General features: G+C 42.0%; 1 protein-coding gene across 2 annotated transcripts; it reads right to left on the bottom strand.

Annotated features, from left to right (window-relative positions):
* Nucleotides 1–1,820: 1,820 nt before the first annotated feature.
* Nucleotides 1,821–22,370, bottom strand: LOC140487845 (arylsulfatase J-like). 2 transcript variants are annotated; one of them, XM_072587199.1, is made up of 2 exons: nucleotides 22,058–22,370; nucleotides 1,821–3,622 (listed from the first exon to the last, which is right to left on the bottom strand). In XM_072587199.1, exons 1-2 carry the CDS (start codon nucleotides 22,357–22,359, stop codon nucleotides 2,251–2,253), a joined length of 1,674 nt encoding a protein of 557 aa, XP_072443300.1. In that variant the 5' UTR covers nucleotides 22,360–22,370; the 3' UTR covers nucleotides 1,821–2,250. The 2 variants fall into 2 exon arrangements, with proteins under 2 accessions (XP_072443300.1, XP_072443391.1); XM_072587290.1 differs by lacking the exon at nucleotides 22,058–22,370 and adding an exon at nucleotides 3,741–10,877.
* Between the last annotated feature and the right edge of the window lie 125 nt (nucleotides 22,371–22,495).

Here is a 22,495-nt window from a genome sequence, read left to right on the forward strand (position 1 = left end):
ATAGAATCCCAATGGTGTGGAAGCAGCCAATTGACCTATCACGTCCACACTCACCCTCTGAAAAGCATTTCGTCCAGAGCTACCCCATCCCTGTAACTCCACATTTCCCATGGCTAATCCACCTAGCCAGCACATTCCTGAACACTATGGGCAATTTAGCCTGGGCAGTCCACCTAAGCTGCACATCTTTGTACTGTGGGAGAAAACTGGAGCATCCAGAGGAAACCCACACAGACACAGGGGGCATGTGCAAACTCCATACAGTCGCCTGAGGCTGGAATCAAACTTCGGTCCCTGGTTCTGTGAGGCACATGCTAGTTATTAAGCCACCATGTGCAACTCATTCTTTAAAGAATTCCAAACTCTGTACATGTCCCATGGCTTTAACAATTGAACATTATAGTTCAAAAAGCACCAACAGATTAGCTTTGAAGGAAGAAATAAAGTGAATATTGTAGTGTTGACAAAAAAAAATAGCTTCCAGACTAGACTGTATCTCACACCTGACCTTACACAGTCAAACATTCCTTGATTAGCAAGACGTTTTGTATCTTCCAATTCTGTCAATAAATACCAGAAACAGAGGGATGATAAAGGTGATATCCACTTCCTTTCATTGGCAGGAATGGACTAAGCAGTACCTAATGTGGAATTGCTGCCTTTCCTGCTGTGTTGACTCTACTCACTGTTTTTAACATTTGTGGTCTTAACATCAATAAACAGACTTCAGTGGGAATTTCTACAAGAAATGCAACTGAAGCACATAGCTCTCAAATGGAATTTGAATCCATTCCTCTAGCACTGCCAAATAATCCTGTTTGGATATCAGAAGGGTGCACAAAACCAAGTATTAAAATATTTTTTAGTGGACTGCAGAGGAACAGAGCTACAATGACGTTCTGAGCTTCTGCAACCCTCAGCTTCTTCCCTCCACATAGCCTCTTACCACTTATCAACTGGACATAACATTGGTGGCAGCAACGTTCTGCTGATGTAAGTGACTGGCCTCAGGGCCACGAGCTTTTTATCTTCCTTTATTGCCAGCTGTCACTTCTCACCAGAGTTGGCCAAGCAATGGGAACAGTCTGTGGCCCGAAACAGAGTGAGAACAGCTAGTGGGCCTGTGCAGAGTATGGACAGCCATGGGCCAGATTGGAGTGGGGGCAGCTAGTGGGCCAGATTGGAGTGGGGACAGCCAGTGGCCTGGAGTGGAGTGGAGGCAGCCTGGGGTGAAGATGGATACTGGTTGAGAACCGGTGGAGCCCATGTATATCACGTCAAAATCCGTATGGAAAGACTGTAATGTCTATCCTTTTAGCTTTCATTCTTATTTTCCTAACTTAGATAGATTACTTATAGGGTGGAAAGAGGCCCTTCGGCCCAAAAGTCCACATCGACCCTCCGAAGAGCAACCCACCCAGACCCATTCCCTACATTTACCCTTCACCTAACACTACAGGCAATTTAGCACAGTTGCCTAAAGCGGGAATTGAACCCAGGTCCCTGGCGCTGTGAGACAGCAGTGCTAACCACTGTGCCACCCCCTATTAACTATACCGGTAACATGGAGTGTCTTCTTTCTTTATTTTCTCAATTTTTTGTACCTAAGATTTGTACGCAGGTACTTTGTGTTGGTGCGTATGTTGACAACATTGTATACTTTTCACCGTACTCCTGTTCTTTTGTAACTGGAATACTCGTGACAATAAACTGAATTCTAAAACCTAACTAAACCTAATTTGACCAACAGCATTAAAATGAGATCACACTGTTAAAATCTCCAAGGTTGAAGACACAATTTTTTTTTATTTTGTGTAGAAATTCAATTAGAAATCTGATATAAACATTATCATTAGAAACACATGTTCCCAAACTTGACCCAAATGCTAGCAAAAATATATTTTTAAGTACACCTGAGAAGAAAGGGATGTCTTGGATTTCTGCTGATACAAATCTATGCATTCTGTAAAAATAAAGACATATTTACAGCTTTCACCCTGTATCTCACGATACTGGTGAGTGAAGTGCAGAGGGAGGGAGGCCCTGTCCTTCTCCTGAGCAGCCCTCATTAATCGTCTGTTGGTCCTGTGAGGGTGGCAGGGAAGATAAAACACCCTCCCAGATTGTACATTAACTTGTTGCTGATATATCACAAATTACTAACACTAGCACCATTTTAAAGTGTAAAGTGCTATCATAGCACTAATTAGACATATTTCTTTTATATAACTTAAATTTCTAAAGTGAGCATTAACCCCAAATGGGTTTTTTGAAACGTAGTATGGTATTACAGATGTTGCAGGGCTTTGCTCCTGCATTGCTATTAATTTGGTTATTTTCCTCATCATCCCCATTGTCCCATGGCATCCAAGCACCACCATTGAGATTAGGATTGCTTCTTGGGTCTTTTGGTGGGTACTTGACAGGAACTGCAGTTTTGTTATACTGTGCAAGTCTCAACAGCAACCTTTTGACAACCTCAGGATACTGCTGAGAAAGGTCAACTCTTTCATACGGATCAGCTGTTATGTTAAACAGCCAAACCGATTTTCCTTTGGCCCATATTATTCTTTCAAGATTCCACCACTTCCCGCCAAAATTTGGGAAGGTTTGAGGCGGGATCCAGTCACTGAAGCCTGGGTTCCCGGTGAGTAATTTCCAATCTCTAACTCGGATTGCTGCCTGGATAGCTGTGTCCCAAATTCCAAATCCATCGTGAGGTGATCTGGTTTTAAGACGTGTGTAAAGAGGATCAATGTTATGCAGTATATCAGTCCGTGGAGAAGGTTTACCTTCACTGATTGTTTCCCATATATCATATCCATCAAGTCCCAAATTCTCCTCAAGTTCTCCCTTTGCCAGTGTCACTAGAGTTGGGTACCAGTCTGTGATGTGCATCAATCCTTGACTCACACTCCCTTTGTTTTTTATTAGAGGACTATGGACAAAGCCAATACCACGAATTCCTCCTTCCCAGTAAGTTCCTTTCCGCCCACGTAGTGGCCAGTTGCTCCCCCCAGCTAATGGTTGGCCTCCGTTGTCTGAGGAATAGATTATCACAGTATTGTCATAGTAGCCATATGTTTTTAATGCCTTTGTAATGTTATTCACTGCCTCGTCCAAACACGTAACCATAGCAGCATATCTCCGCCGGCCTACATTCTCAATTGACAAGTACCGGCCCAGGTACTTTTTGGGTACCTGCAGAGGTGTGTGTACAGCTTGGAAAGCTATATAGAGAAAGATTGGCTCTTTAGGGTTGTGCAATTCCAAAATATCGATTGCTTTTTGGGTATACAGGAAGGTTGAATAAGAGTGAGCTCGGTACTCCCAAGCTACATTTTCATCCTTATGCAAGTCAAAGCCACAACTCTTGGGTCCATCGCAGATGTCGTGGGTGTAATAATCACCACTACCAGTAAGTGATCCAAAAAAGGTGTCAAATCCTTTTCGTGTAGGAAGACACTCCTTTTTATAAAAGCCTAGATGCCATTTTCCAATCATGTGTGTTGAGTAGCCAGCTTCTTGAAGTTTCTGAGGTAGTGTTACATTGGCAAGGGGTATACAGTTAGGCTGCCCAGCCCTTATGATAGAGTGCTGAAGTCCTGTGTGTATCTGGTACCTACAAAATGAAATAAAAGAAGACAATATCAATCCATTTCACTGTGTAATATATCTCCAATGTATAGACACAATAAATTGGACCAGGTTCTGCTGTGAGCAGTAAATGAATATCTTGCCAGGCAATAATCTGTACAAAGGAGGAAGTGAGGACTGCAGATGCTGGAGAGCAGAGTTGAAAAGTGAGCTGTTCGGGCATCAGGTTCCTGATGACGGGCTCATGCTCAAAACATCGACCCTCCTGCTCCTCAGATGCTGCCTGACCAGCTGCGCTTTTCCAGCACCACACTTTTAGGCAACGATCTGCAGAAACACTAATAATGCATTACGATATACCACACTGATAAAAGTAGCATTTAGAGTGGAAGCTTAACTTTCTGTGGTGAGTTTTGTTTGTATTTTTGATGTTGGTATAGGCGCATCATGAAATTTGATGCCATTTTCGCACAGCTCATGAAGGAGCATAAGAAACTTGGACAGCAACTTCAGATGTCATCCCAACTCCCACAGGATAGGTCACAATGCATGTTGCTAAGAATCTCATCAGATGCTATACACCCCTGCTTACATAACAACAAGAACTGACCTAATTGTGGTCAGGACAATAAGAACAATGTAAGCTAAGGTTGGCACAATCGTGTTCATTGAGCAAAGTCACCCATTTCCTCTGATGTTGAGAATTAGATAAAGTTCAGGGTTAGAACACATGCACCTAAGAAGTTGCTTTATCAGAATGAGTAAATTAGTGCATTAGGAAGAAATGTGTAGACTGACACAACACTGGAAATAAACAGATGGAAGGAGGACTCAAGCTATTTAGAACAATTTTCAGAGATGATCAGAAGTCGACAGTTTATGAAGGACAATGCTGAGTCGTCTGGGGGGTCTTAGGGACACGGGGTTTTTTAATGCTTAAGAAATGTGAGAAATTATTACATTTTAGGTGTCTGTGTGAAAAGAACTAGTTTCAACAAATGTGATCTGTGAAAAGTTATTTGCCTAAAATCAGATTCCTGAAAGCAGTCACTGGAAGTTGTTGGCTGATTTGCACATAAATAGCAAAAAGCCTTTCCAGCTACACCATTACCCTCTCAGCAAAATTCATATTGAGATCTGAGGGCTTAATCCATTAATAAACCAACAACTGAATTGAAAGTGTGAATGATGCACTGTTTCATTCCCGTTAATTGGATGAGATACTTGTAAATTACCTTGTCTTTTTAGACTAGTTGCAAATACTGCATTTTTAGAGAACTCCCTCAAAGGACCGAGGGTAGCCAGAAATTCATTTTCTCAAGAAGGTGATGTTCTGTTGCTGTAGCAACTCATCTAGAGTTTCCACATTAACTTGCAAGGCAAGGGGACATGCAGAAGCCTGAAGAAAGCATTCTTAGCAGGGGGGTTTGTAGATCTGATAATTATTATAATATGTTTCGACATTTGATTTACATGAAATGAAAAGAAATTGGAGCAAATGGAATTTGAACAATTAATCCGCAGGAAACTCACAAAGTGACTCCCCATTAGAACTTGAACTTAAATTTACTTTCATCAAATTACTTTCAAAAGTAACTCTGTGGTGTCAGAACTGTAGTGATTGGAACAAGATCAGCTAGGTGGACATCATAGAATATGAGTTTCCTGATTGGGGCTGTTAACTGGTGGACAGATAAGAACAGAGTGTCAGAATGCATTATTTTTTTCCGGGCAAATGGCATTGGAGCAAATGAAAGACAATGCGTAATTCTCCTGACAACTTATGGATCCGCAGCTTTTTCTGTTATTAGGAGCCTGACTTTCCCTGAGACACTAGATATTAATACCTTTCAAGGGTTGATGAAAAAAAAAGAACAGATTGTCTGATCACGCAGCATTCCACTTTGATGTGAAGGGCAGTGCTTGTCACTGGCCACCTGGGTGTTTCCCTATCTTCCTGGTGGTGGAAATGGAATAAAGATTCGTGCACCTTGTGTCTCTCACTGTGTCTCACACCTGCACACGCACACCATGGGTGCTGGGGAAAAAAATAAGCACTACCGTAGTTAGGCGGTAGTGTAGGGGTTAAAAAAGAAAAAGAAAAGAAAAAATAATAAACAGGTGTGAGCATTGCCCTTTGATATGAAGGGCAGTGCTTGTCACTGGCCACTCTGGTGTTTTCCCTAAAAATAAAAAGAACAGAGTGTCAGAATGCATTATTTTTTTCCGGGCAAATGGCATTGGAGCAAATGAAAGGCAATACGTAATTCTCCTGACAATTTATGGATCTGCAGCTTTTTCTGTTATTAGGAGCCTGACTTTCCCTGAGGCACTAGATATTAATACCTTTGAAGGGTTGATGAAAAAAAAGAACAGACTGTCTGATCATGCAGCATTGCGCTTTGATGTGAGGGACACTGCTTGTCACTGGCCACCCGGGTGTTTCCTTTCTTCCTGGTAGTGGAAATTTGAATAAAGATTTGTGCACCTTGTGTCTTTCACTGTGTCTCACACCTGCACACACACAACATGGGTGCTGGGGAAAAAATAAGCACTACTGCAGTTAGGCGGTAGTGTGGGGGTAAAAGGAAAAAAAAAGAACAGGAGTGACAGGAGTGACACTGTGAGAGCTGCCTCTGAGGGAACTAGATGAAAAAATAAATAAACAGGAGTGTCAGTGGTTTTGTTCACTCTGAGAGCTGACTATGAGAAAGCTGGAGCAGTGTGAAATGCCATACACGTAACTAAAGGGTCACTTAGTGATGAGATATTTTTGTGGGGACAAGAGTAGTGTTAAGAAAAGAAAGAAAAGAAAAAAGAAAAAAAACACACAAAAAAAGAACAGAGTGATCACGCAGCATTGCCCTTTGATGTGAGGGACACTGCTTGTCACTGACCACTCGGGTGTTTCCTTTCTTCCTGGTAGTGGAAATTTGAATAAAGATTTGTGCACCTTGTGTCTTTCACTGTCTCACACCTGCACACACACATGGGTGCTGGGGAAAAAATAAGCACTACTGCAGTTAGGCGGTAGTGTGGGCGTAAACAAAAATAAAATGGAGTGTCAGAAAAAAAAGAAAAGAAAGAGAAAAAGAAGAAAACAACAGAGTGTCAGAGGTTCTGGTCACTCTAGGAGCTGGCTCTGAGCTAGCTGGGTACGTGTCACATCATAGAGTCAGAGACGTACTGTATGGAAACAGGCCCTTCAGTCCAACTTGTCCATACTGACCAGATATCCCAACCTATTCTAGTCCCACCTACCAGCACCTGGCCCATATCCCTTTAAACCCTTCCTATTCGTACAGCCATCCATTTGCCTTTTAAATGTTGCATATGTACTAGTCTCCACCAGATCCTCTGGCAGCTCATTCTATACACGTACCACCATCTGCGGGAAAAAGTTGCCCCTTAGGTCTCTTTTATATCTTTCCCCTCTCACCTTAAACCTATGCCCTCTAGTTCTGGACTCCACAATACCAGGGAAAAGACTTTGACTATTTATCCTATCCATGCCCCTCATAATTTTGTTAACATCTATAAGGTCACCTCTCAGTCTCCGACGGTCCAGGGAAAACAGCCCCAGCCTATTCAACCTCTCCCTGTAGCTCAAATCCTCCAACCTGGCAACATCCTTGCAAATCTTTTCTGAACCCTTTCAAGTTTCACAACATCTTTCCAATAGGAAGGAGACCAGAATTGCACGCGATATTACAACAGTGGCCTAACCAATGTCCTGTACAGCCACAATATGACTTCCCAACTCCTGTACTCAATACTCTGACCAATAAAGGAAAGCATACCAAACACCACCTTCACTATCCTATCTACCTGCGAATCTACTTTCAAGGAGCTATGAACTGGCACTCCAAGGTTCTTTGTTCAGCAACACTCCCTAGGATCTTACCATTAAATGTATAAGTCCTGCAGCACCTCACATTTACCTAAATTAAGCTCCATCTGCCACTTCTCAGCTCATTGGCCCATCTGATCAAGATCCCGTTGTAATCTGAGGTAACCTTCGCTATCCTCTACACTTCCAGTTTTGGTGTCATCTGCAAACTTACTAACTATACCTCCTATGTTCATATCCAAATCATTTATATAAATGATGAAAAGTAGTGGACCAGCACCAATCCTTGTGGCACTCCACTGGTCACAGGCCTACAGTCTGAAGAACAACCCCTCACCACCACCCTCTGTCTTCTACCTTTGAGTCAGTTCTCTAGCCAAATGGCTAGTTCTTCCTGTATTCCATGACATATAACCATGCTAACCAGTCTCCCATGGGGAACCTTGTCGAATGCCTTACTAAAGTCCATATAGCATTACAGATGTACTGAGGGAGGATATTCCCAAAAATGCAACCAGGCAAGTTATTTGGGTGGAACTGAGAAATAAGAAAGGGATGGTCAACTTATTGGGATTGCATTATTGACCCCTAATAGTCAGAGGGAAATTTCAAAACAAATTTGTAAGGAGATCTCAGTTATCTGTAAGAATAATTGAGTGGTTATGGTAGGGGATTTTAACTTTCAAAACACAGACTGGGAATGCCATAGTGTTAAGGGTTTAGATGGAGAGGAATTTGTTAAGTGCGCACAAGGAAATTTTCTGATTTGATATGTGGATGCATCTACTAGAGAAGGTACAAAGCTTGACCTACTGTTGGGAAATAAGGCAGGACAGGTGACTGATGTGTCAGTGGAGGAGCTCTTTGGGGCCAGCGACCATAATTCTATTAGTTTTGTAATAGTGAAGGAAAAGGATGGACTAGATCTAAAAGTTGAAGTCATAAATTGGAGAAAGGCCAATTTTGACGGTATTAGGCAAAAGCTGATTGGTGGAGATGTTCTCAGGTAAAAAGACAGCTGGAAAATGGGAAGCCTTCAGAAATGAGACATATAAATAAAGGGTGACTTGGTGACATGATACCAGCCTCTCTGGAGTTATTTCAGGAACAGTCTTTCAAATTTTGATAATGAGACCACTGCATGTATCTTGAACTTTAAGTTTCTGTGTTCTCTGATTTTAGGCAACATGCAAAAGGTTCCTTGGAACAGTAAGACTCTTTTCCAAGTGATATTATCAGAATTTGCTTTGTTCCACTGATGCAATTTCCTGTTTTTTCTTTCATCTCTCCAGTTTGCAAGTTCTCAAAATTAACAGTGGAGAGTTGCAAAGACAGCACTGGTGTTTACAGATAAATTATAATTAGAGGGCTAATTCCAGTGATATTAAAACTTTCTGCAGACACCAAATACATGCATTTGATAAGTATAACCAAATCTGACAGGATTAAGCAGTGAAGAAGCATTGGATGTTTTTCTTCTTAATTCATGTCATGTCAAGGCACAAAAATACAGGTGAACCTTAACCTTAACCCAGATGGAAAGAAAATACAAAGAGGACAACACAGCTCACACTGCTCTCAAGTGACCTCAAGGGCCCTATGTTTGAGGTTTACTTGTTCACTTTCTGTTCATCTTTTTCCTTCAGAAGTTCTCACCTTGAGATTTACTGTTTAAATTTTAATGTTTGAATGGTAATGCATATAAACAGAATTATACTCCAAGAAACAAAAGGGTTAAGTCCGTCGACCGATTATGCAAAACAACCTCTTACAAGGATAACTTAGAATCCCATTAATATTCACACTGAATGATTTCCCTAACAGCTGTTTGATAGTACAGAAATTGAATAGTGCCTGAAAAAAATGACATATTTTGACAAGGTTTTTTATCTTATCCTTTCATTTGCATGTCAAATGTCCAGATGAGGGGAAGATGAAAAATTTCAATAAGATGTGTCTTTTCGTCAACAAGGCACAAATTTCACAAAGCAAAGCTGGGATTTGTGCACACCCAGGCACCCTCCACCAACCTTCTCACACCGGTCAGGCTCTGTCCAGATTGTATTTCATTCTGTGGTTTCAGGAGGGTATAACCACTGGCTGATAAGGGCCTTGTAAATATTCACATGTCAGGATCCTGTTATGTAATTCAAACCCTGACAAGAATTGACTTCCAAGTCCTGAAATCTTAAAGGGTGTTGAGTATGTCTATGAAAACTAATATTGGAAGGACTCAGAGGAGGCCTGGCATAGTAGCATTATTTATTTTTGTTTATTTCCTTATTAGGCTTGGACCATCCCTACCTTGAACTTTCCCTCCTCCCTGTCAGTGTGATTGGTTCTCAATTCTCCCACCCTGATGGTTGGATCAATGGGCTGAACTGTCTATTCTGGTTTCTACTTCTTGTGATCCCAGTGTTTCTAATCATTTTCAACAGCCCCCAATGGCAGCCCGAATTCCCACTCCTTCCTGCTGATGCCTCCATCCTTGTTTGTGTGAGAATTGATTTACAAGGCTTCAGAAGCAAAAACAGAAATTGCTGGAAAAGCTCAGCAGGTCTGATTGCATCTGTGGAGAGAAATCAAGGTTAACATTTCAGGTCCTGTGACCCTTCTTCAGAACCAGCAATTTCTGTTCTCCTTTCTGATTTCCAGTATCCGCAGTTCTTTCCGTTTATTTTTGGCCTGGGCTTCACCGCTGCATGGGTGTGCAAGACTATTTCTCACTTCAGCTCCTACAACCTATACTGATATTATATTGAACTGTGCCGAAAAGACTCTTACCAATTTTTATAGATGCATCATAGAAAGATTCCTATCTGGATGCATCACAGCTTGATATGGCAACTGCTCTGTCCAGGACCATAAGAAACTACAGAGAGTTGTGAACACAGCCCAGTCCATCACACAAGCCAACCTTCCATCCATTGACTCCACCTATACTCCTCGGAAAGGCAGCCAACATAATCAAAGAGGTAAAAACAATGACTGCAGATGCTGAAAACCAAATACTGGATTAGTGGTGCTGGAAGAGTACAGCAGTTCAGGCAGCATCCAACGAGCAGCGAAATCGATGTTTCGGGCAAAAGCAGTGGAGTGGATAGGTGGAAAAGAAGAAAGGCAGGTTGGACAAGTCAAGGAGACAGTAACTGAGCTGGAAGTTTGAAACTAGGATGAGGTGGGGGAAGGGGAAATGAGGAAGCTGTTGAAGTCCACATTGATGCCCTGGGGTTGAAGTGTTCCGAGGCAGAAGATGAGGCATTCTTCCTCCAGGCGTCTGGTGGTGAGGGAGCGGCGGTGAAGGAGGCCCAGGACCTCCATGTCCTCGGCAGAGTGGGAGGGGGAGTTGAAATGTTGGGCCACGGGGCGGTTTGGTTGATTGGTGCGGGTGTCTCGGAGATGTTCCCTAAAGCGCTCTGTTAGGAGGCGCCCAGCTCAGTTACTGTCTCCTTGACTTGTCCAACCTGCCTATCTTCCTTTCCACCTATCCACTCCACCCTCTCCTCCTTGACCTATCACCTTCATCCCCTCGCCCACTCACCCATTGTACTCTATGCTACTCTCTCCCCACCCCCACCCTCCTCTAGCTTATCTCTCCATGCTTCAGGCTCACTGCCTTTATTCCTGATGAAGGGCTTTTGCCCGAAACGTCGATTTTGCTGCTCGTTGGATGCTGCCTGAACTGCTGTGCTCTTCCAGCACCACTAATCCAGAACATAATCAAAGATCCCGCCCACCCCGGTTATAATCTTTTCCAACCTCTTCCATTGGCAAAAGATAGAAAAAAGGCTTAAAAACACAGACTAACAGATTCAAGAACAGCTTCTTCCCCCCGTTATTAGACATTTAAATGGCACCTCTCAAGTTTCAATTTAATGTTGACCTCAGTCTTTGTGCACCATCTTTGCAACCTAGCAATGTATTCTTTGCTCTGTTCTATTACCCTAATGCACTTTGTATGGTATTATCAGCCTGAACGGCACACAAAACAAAACTTTTCACTGTATCTAGGTACATGTGACAATAATAAATCAAAGCAAAAAATCATACTTGTTCAAGCATGTGGATGAATAAAATCTCATTAAAATTGAATTGAAAAGATCAAAGATGACTTTGTTAAATCATCTGGATTGATAGCTTAAAAAATGTTGCACCACAGAACCTCTGGCTTTCTAATAGAGTCTGGTGTTATTACATTAATTATTTCACATTCCAGATGACGGCAGCTTTAGATTTGGGTTAATGTTCCCATGGAAGTATTTCAGTTGTGATATCATCATTGTCAACACTGCAGAGAAAGCCTTCCTGATAACACTGCAGAAAGTCATTAGTTATACTTCTGGTAAAAAACAGAGATAAGACAACTACAAGCTTTTCCTGTAATTGTTCTCCTCCCTCTTGTCCCTAATGAAATAAAATTCCCTTTTACAGGATCCATTTATGTGCAATACTTTTTACATGTTCAGTCAGAACACAAACTATTTGGAACTATTCCCGTACCAAACTGGAGCATTTAGTAGGCTGAAAAGAATGTAGTTAAATGAATCTGTGTGAAAAGAATCAGCTTAGCTTTGTTGAATGTACTTCATTCTGTCTGACATTTCTGCATATTTGAAAGCTAAAACCCATTCTACACTTTCTGGTTTAACGAATGGTGCTGTAATAGATGTGGAATTTTATTGGCATAGGTCCAAAATGTGTTCCTTATTATGGGCCTCAAAGAGATGGGTAGGCAGTAAAAACTTGATTTTAAAAAAACACCTAAATAATGCTAGCCTGCAACATATTAGGTTCTGATTAGAAAATTAGTGTTTCAGGGGAAACGGATCAACATGGTTACTTTTTAAATGTTTATTTGGTACTTTCAGTATGTCAGACAATGTCCAGATACAATCAGTCTTCTGTAATTGTATTACCCTGACAACTGCTTCTCACCAATGTGCATATGGCTGTAAAAAGTAAATATTTATTTTATATTCGAAACAACTAGAACTTAGCTTAAACAAAAGCATTGGTATAGGGCAGCTATTTGCCAAAACCAATTCCAAACTTCCTACTCACTTATGATTTTATTGTTTGTTATTTATGCCCTGGGTTTCCACGTTCAGCTTGAAAGAAACAATCAAAATCACAATGTACTATCTACTGGAGAACATTTCTCCCATCAGCTCAAAAGCTGGAAAATAGAAAACCACTAAATCAATGTGCATAGTCCTCACAATTTGGCCAGATTTATTTACAGTTGGAAGATAGACATTTTTAAGGTGCCAAAACTGTGCTATTACCAAGCATAGCACCTGTTTCAAACAAAGTGGAAACTAAGTCAATAAATAAAAATGGAAAATGTTAGAACTGGCAGCTTGGATAACATCTGTGGAGACTGAAGTGAAGTTAGCAACCTGGATTTTGCCACAGACTTCAGGACTCCGTCACTCGAACCAAGCGAGAGCCCTCGGCTTTCATCTTCTCTTTCGGGTCGGGTAGGCATAGGTGGGAGAAGTGCCAGCTCTACAAACCTGATATTGAGAAACATCTACCTGCACTTTCCCATTTTTAGTAGAGCAGAGGGCATTAGCGTGAGCGAAATCTAGGCTGGGCAACAGGGAGGAGAAAAGGTGCACCCAGGCACTGTGTTCACAGTTCCAAAATTATCATAAGACCATCAGCAATAGGAACAGGAACAGGCCATTCGGCCCCTCGAGCCTGCTCCACCATTCAATATGATCGGATACTCCTCACTTCCACATAACCCTCAATTTCCCTACAGATCAAGAATCTATCTGTGCCAGCCTTAAATATGCACAAGGATTCTGTACTCACAGCTCTCTGTGGCATGGAGTTCCAAAGACTCAGAACCTTCTGAAAAAAAATCCTCCTCATCTCAGTCTTAAATAGGCACCCTTTAATTCTGAGACTATGCCCTTTGGTTCCAGAGTCTCCCATGAGGGGAAACACCTTAGCATGTATCCTGTCAAGCCCCTTAAGAATTGTATGTGTTTCAATGAGATTATCTCTCATTCTCCTAAACTCCAGTATCAGCCGGAATCGAATGGTAGAGCAAACTCGATGGGCTAAATGGCCTAGTTCTACTCCAATGGGAAAGTGAGGACTGCAGATGCTAGAGATCAGAGCTGAAAATGTGTTGCTGGAAAAGCGCAACAGGTCAGGCAGCATCCAAGGAACAGGAGAATCGACGTTTCAGGCATAAGCCATTCCTGAAGAAGGGCTTATGCCCGAAACGTCAATTCTCCTGTTCCTTGGATGCTGCCTGACCTGCTGCGCTTTTCCAGCAACACATTTTCAGCTCTAGTTCTACTCCAATGTCATATGATGGTCTTATAGTGAATAGCGTCCCAACCTGTTTAATCTTGACTTATAAGACAATCTTCCCATTACTGGACATCATCTGAGTGAACCATTTCTGAACTGCTTACAATTAAATAATATCTTTTCTCAAAATCGCACACAATACTCTGGATGAGATCTCACCTTGTATAGTTGCACTAAAGCTTCCCTGCTGTTATATTCCAAACCTCTTGAAGTAAGAGTTAACATTCCTGATTACCTCATATATTGGTGTGCTAGCTTTCTGTGTTTTGTTCACAAGTACTCCCAAGTCTCTTTGCATTGCAGCCTTCTAAGCTTTCTCCATTTAAGTAATACTGTTTGTTCTTTTCTCCTTCCCAAAATGAATAACTTTACACTTTGCCACATTATACTCTTTTTTTACCCACTTTACCTATCCTATCAATATGCTTCTTGCAAGCTTTTTGTATCCCTCTCAAATTGCTTTTCACATAGCTTTACATCCTCTGCAAATTTAGCTACAGTACAGTCACTTCCTTCCTCTAAATCATTAATATATATTGTAAACAGTTGCAGTCCCAGTACTGATCCCTATGGAACCCCACTGATCACCAACCTGAAAAAGAAGCCCTTACTCCCACTAGCTGTTTCCTGGCCATTAGCAAATTCTGTATTATACCATGGAGTCCCAGATAGATAGGATAGTGAAGAAGGCATTTGATATGCTTTCCTTTATTGGTCAGAGCATTGAGTGTAGGAGTTGGGAGGTCATTTTGCAGCTATACAGGACATTGGTGAGGCCACTTTTGGAATATTATGCGCAATTCTGGTCTCCCTCCTACCAAAAGGATGTTGTGAAACCTGAAAAGGTTCAGGAAAAATTTGCAAGGATGTTGCCAGGGTTGGACGGTTTGAGCTATAGGGAGAGGTTGAATAGGCTGGGGCTGTTTTCCTTGGAGCATCAGAGGCTGAGGGGTGACCTCATAGAGGTCATGGACAGGGTAGATAGACAAGGTCTTTTCCCTGGGATGGGGGAGTCCATTATAATACAAAGCATTTAACTTTGTTCTTTATCAAGTTTCCCTACACCTTTATCCTTCCTTGGACATTGCTAAGACATTCACACATTCTGTCCTTTCCTTTCATTTTCTGGTAACAATCTGCCCATTTCTAACCTACAACTGAACCCAACCTCCTACTATTTAGTTTAAAGCCCTATCCACAGCCCTAGTTTTGCAATTCGCCAGGATTCGGGTCCCAGCATGATTCATGGGGAGCCTGTCCCATTGGAACAGCTCCCTCCTTCCTCAGTACTGGTGCCAATGTCACATGAATTCAAACCCATTTCTCCCACACCAACTTTTCGGCTACATGTTTACCTCTCTAACATTAATCTTAATCCTCTTGATCCTGTGCCAATTAGCTCATGGCTCAGGTAGTAATCTGGAGATGGACCACAACAACTGGATCTTTCCCCTCCCATTCCAAGTTCCTCTACATCCCAGATGAGATATCCTGAACTCAGGCATCAGGTAGGCAACACACCTTCGGGACTCTCAATCCTAGACACAAAGAACAGTGTCTATTCTCCTGACTATACAATCCCTGATTACAACCATATTTCTCTTTTTTCCCTTCTAATCTAATCTTTTGAAAGGCTCCCTGTACCACAGTGCTGTGGTCAGTTGATTAGCTTCCCTGCAGCCGCCACTCTCATCTACACAGGGAGCAAGAATTTCAAAACTGTTAAGACAAGCTGAAAGGCTGAGGCTTCTTCAACATTACCTCCTGGATGTCTCTAACTGCCTTGCTCATAGTCACATCCTCCTGTCCCTGACCACTGACTAAATTTGTGGTAGCTAATCTATGGGGTATGACTGCCTCCTGAAACACAGCATTCTGGTAACTCTCCACCTCTCTGATGTGTTGCAATATTTGAAGCTCAGACACCAGCTCATCAACTCTGAGTTGGAGTTCCTCAAGTAACCAAGACTTGCTCCAGATGTGGTCATTATGTAGACCACAATGGGGTCCACCAGCTCCCACAGGTACAACACATCACCTGGCCCATCATCGCTATCTGATTTACTTAATTCTTAACTTGTTTTTAAGAAACTTTTCCTACAAGTCTTCTAGTTTTTAATTTGCCAACTCCCACTGAGACCATGAACCATGGCCCATGCCCAATCCTGCCTCAAACAAAAATGTGAGATGCTGGATTTTAGGGTGGGATTTGGAACTCCTGGCTTCTCCAGTAGTTTTGCTGCAATGGAGCCTCTCTCCAGCACGGTGAAAATCAGTGCCCTGAGTCCAAATATGGCAGGAGAGTCAGCCCATGAAATAATCTTCCCTGTGAATGCCTATCCACCTCTGAAGTTGTGTCCCATTAAGAAGAGCAAGCAGTTGGCCTGCTCACTGGGCTAGAAGCTCTGGAAACTCAATAGCCTTGCTTGGAGAGGTGGCTGCTGCTGAGGTAGGTTGGGAATCAGGAGAATGGCTCAGCAGGTACAACAACTTGTTGAAAACCCTACACCCTCTTTGCCACATGGAGATGCTAGTGACACTCAGGAAGCGGGTTCCAAAGACCTACAACCCTCTGAGAGAAAGAAGTTTTGTCTCACTTGTTTTGAATGGGCAATGCATGATTTGTCAACAGATATATTCATAGCTTCTCCAATAAGAGGAAATATCCTGCCCATATCTATCCTGTGCAGTTCTCGCAGGATCTTAAACATGTCAGGAGAAAGTGAGGACTGCAGATGCTGGGGATCAGAGTCCTGAGTGTGGTGCTGGAAAAAGCATAGCAGGTCAGGCAGCATCTGAGGAGCAGGAGAATCAACGTTTCGGGCATCAGGAAGGGCTTATGCCTGAAAGTTTGATTCTCTGCTCCTTGAATGCTGCCTGACCTGCTGTGCTCTTCCAGTTCCAGACTCTCAGCTCTTAAACGTATCAATCAAGTCAACAATACAAATCTACTCTTGTCCAACCTTTCCTCAGAAGATAACCTTTGAATTCCAGGTATTAGTCTGGTAAATCTTCTCTGAATTGCTTCCAACGCACTCACACTCTTCTTTACATGGGGTGACCACTACAGTGCAGAAATACTCTGAGTGTAGTCTCACAAATTCTCTACAGAGTGTACCCACCTCTCAAAGTTAGACACTCAACAGCATGAAAATTCCTGAATTCTCCACTATCAACATTCCTGGGGTCACCATTAACCACAAATGTAATTGAACCAGCCATATAAATACCGTGGCCACAAGAGCAAATAGAAGACTGGGAGTTCTGGAGTGGGTAGCTCATCACCTGTCTCTTCAAAGCCTATTTACAAGGCACAAGTCAAGAACATGATAAAATACTCCCCACTTGTCTGGATGAGTGCAGCTCCAACAGCAGTCATATAGCTTAATACCATCCAGGACAAAGTGGACTGCTTGATGGATGCCCCATCCAACAACTTCAGCATTCACTCTCTCTACTGTGGATGCATTGTCTTAGCAGTTTGTACCATCTAGAAATTGCACTGCAACAACTTACTGAAGGCTCTTTAGATGCATCTTCCATCACCTCTGCAACCTACAAGGACAAGGACAGATCCATGGGAAAACATAGCTGTAAGTTTCCTTCCAAGCCATGCACCATCCTGACTTGGAACTATATCACTATTTCTTCACTGTGTCAAAACCCTGGAATTATTCCCCTTCAACATCTTGGGTGTTCCTACATCCCAAGGACTGCAGCAGTTCAAGAAGCCCCCTCGCTTCTGTCTTTTCAAGGAGAATTAAGGATGGGCCATAAGTGCCACACAGCCTACATCCTGAGAATGAATAAAATAAAAGCTGATTACTTGTGGGAATTTTAAAGATATACAGTCAGTTTGCCACACTGGTTGATTTCCTGAAATAGACAATTGAAAATACAAGTAGCTCTGGTTGATATTTACAACCTATTAGTTCCAGCATGAAAAACTTAGCTTCAGTCTCATGGTCTATCTGATAATACAAGTGAATGACTTCTGATAATTCCTAATATCATTCTCTGTGTACTGGCAATACCTTCACCAGAATGTAAAGTGCAGCTTTGAAATAAATATTTGATTTTAACTTAACATTGCACCTAGTGCTTCAGTCTATCTAGGCCACCTAACAGGAGCTGATAGCTCAGCCAAGACTTGGAATGAGATCCAAGTTTCCTAGTCTAATTACTCTTTTTTTTCCACTTCTTAAAACTTATGCAACACAATTTTCAGGTTGGGAAATTCTACTTTTAATCCTCTGCTGAGACTCCTCCTTGGTCAGCTCCTGACTTGGAAAGCATTGAGCAACTACTTGGCAGTCAGAGTCATATCATGAACAAGAAACCAGCTGTTTGAGAGCAATGCAAGTGTTATCCTGCATCTTTTTGCTACAAGCCAACTTGCAAGCAGCATCTTGCTGCATCACTAAAATGTCATGAGAGATTTGTAAAACAATGTTAAATCATTAGGATGTAAAAATGAATGGAAGTGGTTGAAGTGCTCCTTATGAGAACTGATAAGTCCTCATTATACACACTAATGATAAATTCTGCTCAAAAATTTGATGTCTAAGACTATCCAAAATTCAATGAGGATGCACTATTAATGGATTTACTACTTCATGAAAACTGATATACCCCTCATGCTCTCTGTTTGAAGACCCTAGTATTCTGGGCTGTAAGATTAGTATCACTATTTCATTATGTTTTCTATTGGCATTGAAACTTAGGGTTATCTAAAATGAGGCTTTGTTGCTATATTCCTTCAATTCCTGATGAAGGGCTTATGCCCGAAACGTCGATTCTCCTGCTCCTCAGATGCTGCCTGACTGGCTGTGATTTTCCAGCATCACACTTTTCAACTTTGTTGGTATATTACTCATTTACTTCATGTTACGTTCTACCACAATCTCCATTCTTTCTCATACATACTTTAATAATGTGCATTCTGAACTGATGCATCGATAGTTCAGAATTTAGCATTTTAAGTAGGGCTGCCAAAAATACTCCATTTCTCATTTATGAACCAACTTTTATGTTGCAAATTGCCCAAGGCCCTTCACAGAAGTGGAAGTACAATCTGATATTGAGCCTAATCCTAAGGGACAACAACTCTATTTGTTAAAAAGAAACTGGTGTGCACAATTAGAGAGGTAAGGGACAACATAAAATGAAATAAAATGTAAAGGAAAGAAAAATCACTCAACCTAGTAAATGGGAGAGTTACAACAAAAGCAAAGGGTTACTAAACAGATAGCATGAGCTACAAAAGTGATTAGATGCCAAAATCATGATAAAAATCTTTTACATTTATATAAAGATGGTAAATGACAGCAACATGAGTCATTTAAAAACTGGTGATAATATAAATCAAAATGAGAAAAAGAAGGGCATGTGTAAGATTATTTTTCATCAGTATTACAGTAGACGATAAGGACAGCATTGTGGACTTTCTAAGAAACCAGTACCAAATTAGGGATGGGAGTTGGTGGTGGGGGAGTTGGTGGTGGGGGAGTTGGTGGAACTCACCAAAATTAACATCAGAAAATTAACAAACCTGTTACTAAATAATGTTACTAAAAAATGACAAGTAGCCAAGATCAGATGGTTTTCATCTAAGGATTAAAAGAAATAGGCAAGAGTTTTGCAGATGACCTAGTTATGGATTTATAATCTTCTTTTAAATAAGGAGTGATTGCTATTGATGGGAAATTGCACAAGTTACTCTACTAAAGAGGTGAGAAAAGGAAATCAAAGAGTTATCGCCCTTTTTGGTTATTACGTTGTCACCAAATTACAAGGTACTAAAACAGCATTGGAGTGACTGAGCATTTTCAGCTGATTGGAGTGAGCCAAAATGGATCTGAAAAGGGTAGATCATGCTTAAGAAACCTGATTAAATTTCTAAAGTTATAACTAACACAGTAATCAAGTGAGCATCAATGGATTCTTTGACGCGGATTGCGAAGACATTTGATAAAGTTTTGTTAGCTAAATTTAAAACTCGTGAAGTTGGAATTGATTTACCTGTACTCAGGAGAGTGACTGAGTGGCAGAGTGTAACAATGATGGGCAAGTACTCTAAGTGACAGGATGGCAACAGTAACATACAACACTGGCCTCAACTGCTTGCTATTTCGTAATGATTTCAATGCAGGGATAGCCAAAATTCAAGTAATTCACAAGTATAGTTGTCAATATTATCAATGTAGTTGGAAGATCATGCTTAAGAAATCTGATTAAATTTTAAAAGTTATACGGCATAGTGGCACAGAGGTTAGCACTGCTACCTCACAGTGCCAGAGCCCTGGGTTCAATTCCTGCCTGTGGCAACTCTCTGTATGGAGTTTGTACATTCTCCCCGTATCTGCCTGGGTTTCCTCCCACAGTCCAAAAATGTGCAGGTTATGTGAATTGGCCATGCTACATTGCCTGTAGTGTTGGGGAATGGGTTGATGTGGACTTGTTGGGCTGAAGGGCCTGTTTCCATGCTGTATATAATCTAATCTAAAAAAAACATTTCAAATTTATAGTAATAGATTAAGTAAATGGATAAGACTATGGCAACTGGATTTCAATGTTGTTAATTGTGAGGTCATTTATTTTGTATGTATAAAGTTTAAAACAGAGTGTTTCCTGAACAGTGACAAGCTGGAAACAGTGGAGCTTTAAAGAGACTTAGGAGTCCATGTACAGAGATCATTGAATGTCATGGATATATACTTACATGTATATAAAGGGCAATGGAATGCTAGCCTTTGCATCTCAAAGGGAAGATTACAAGCAGTTTAAAGTAATTCTCTTGAACTTCCCTCATAGACTATATCTGATGTAAAGTATTCAGTTCTGGGCACATCTTTAGAAAGATATTTTGGCCTTGGAGGAAATGCAACATAAATTTACTAGAATGCTGTAACTCCTGACACAGAGTAAGAACAGTGTGCACATGCTTGCTCTGTCTGCTGACAGTTGCATGGTTTCTCCCACTGTTAACATTGTGTCTGCTGTGCACATTCCACTTTCTTCACCTGACTTGACCCTGGCCCACATTCAACTCATCCTCATGCACTTTGCTTTGCTGTGATCTGCATTTCACGGCTTCCACGCATTGTCAACCGTTCAACTGGACCTCAAGTGGATTGAACCATACCCCCCCCCCCCCCCCCCCCCCCGCAATGTCCTCTCCCTTGCAGGTAGAATTCAGGTATCAGCTGCTAACTGGTGATGGAATTGCACAGTGGTGGGCATTATTGAAGTGGCCATGCTTGAAGCCATGGCCAGCAGCTGGATTGAAACTATCAAAGATGACAATGTCCCTCCTTCCCACTTCATCCCACCATCCCTTTGAATTGCAAATTGAACCCGGTGTGAGAATGAGCTCTGAAGAAGTCATATCAACTCTCCACAGATGCTGTTGAAACTGCTGAGGTTCTCAAGCACTTCCTGCTCTTTTTTTTAATTTCAGATTTCCAGCATCTTCAGTATTTTGCTTTTATTTATGTAAAAATGCACACTGTGGCTTCCCCTGTTCTCTGACCAGACCCCTATCCTTGCACTATTCTCCTTGAACATAGCCATGGACAACAAGCTGGCTAATCAGCAGGGCAGGAGCTTTCGAAGTTAACCCCTTAAGCACCGTTATCATTCTGCTGGATCTGAGCTGTCCATCATTTCCAAATCCAACAAACCTTTCCTGACGTTTAGTCTCCATTCTGGTTACAGTGGTTGAGATTGGGGCTGACCAAACTCTGTACAATGAAGCCATTGTTTGCACACGTTAGTATTCAAACCCTGAGGGGGAAAGGCCGACATACTCATCTTTCTGACTGTCACGAGGAGAATAACTCCTCTTTGTAAAAATCATAAGAGGGAGGACATCTCCATAAGATATGGAGGATACCTCTCTCCAGTACTTGCTGTGAAGGATTACAGAAAATAATAAATCAAACAAATTACATTTACCTCTTCTGTCAACACCTCGTAAAGAGGACGTTTTAAAGAGCCATGCTTTTATGTCTTACCACACACTGTGAATTCTTTATAACTTGTAATCCAGAAGAAAATATATATTTCAGCGCATTAGCAGGGTTCCGGCAGGTTTTATAAACTTCACCTGCAGTTTTTATTTGCGTTACCTGCAGGTCCCGTCTGACTCACATTTATTCACGGCACCTAACTGTCGACTGCCTTGCAATTCTTGGCGGCAGCGTGCAAGGAGAGGGAGAGTGAGCGGACAAGCAGTCAGGGGCAGGGATCTGCAAAAACAGAACGTGCTCAATACTTAACCGGCCTGTCATGAGCTGGCTCCTGGACGGGGTGCAGATGGGCTGGATGTAGTAGTTCTCCAACTTAACTCCTTGCGCAGCAAGTCTGTCCAGGGTCGGGGTGTGGATCTCGGAGCCGTGGTAGCCCACATCGTGGAAGCCCTGGTCGTCAGCGAGGATGAAGACGATGTGCGGTCTGGAGGCGATCTCGCCGCCGGGATCCTGCAAACCGGGGGCTTGGAGTTCAGGTTCCAGCCAGTCCCAGGACAAGTAACCGAAGGTCAGTAAACTCGCCACTGAAAACCCAGCCAGGGCACCAATCATGACGGAGACGGCGAAGTTTTCCTCCCCCCCACTCCCCTCCCCACCCCACCCCAACCCCCTCCACTCGGTTGACTGGAGAGGTCAGGTCCTGGAGCACTCTATCACTGTGACTGACATCGGCGGGAATGTAGCCGGG

Source organism: Chiloscyllium punctatum, chromosome 1, assembly GCF_047496795.1.
Source record: "Chiloscyllium punctatum isolate Juve2018m chromosome 1, sChiPun1.3, whole genome shotgun sequence".
Taxonomy (NCBI): Eukaryota; Metazoa; Chordata; class Chondrichthyes; order Orectolobiformes; family Hemiscylliidae; genus Chiloscyllium; species Chiloscyllium punctatum.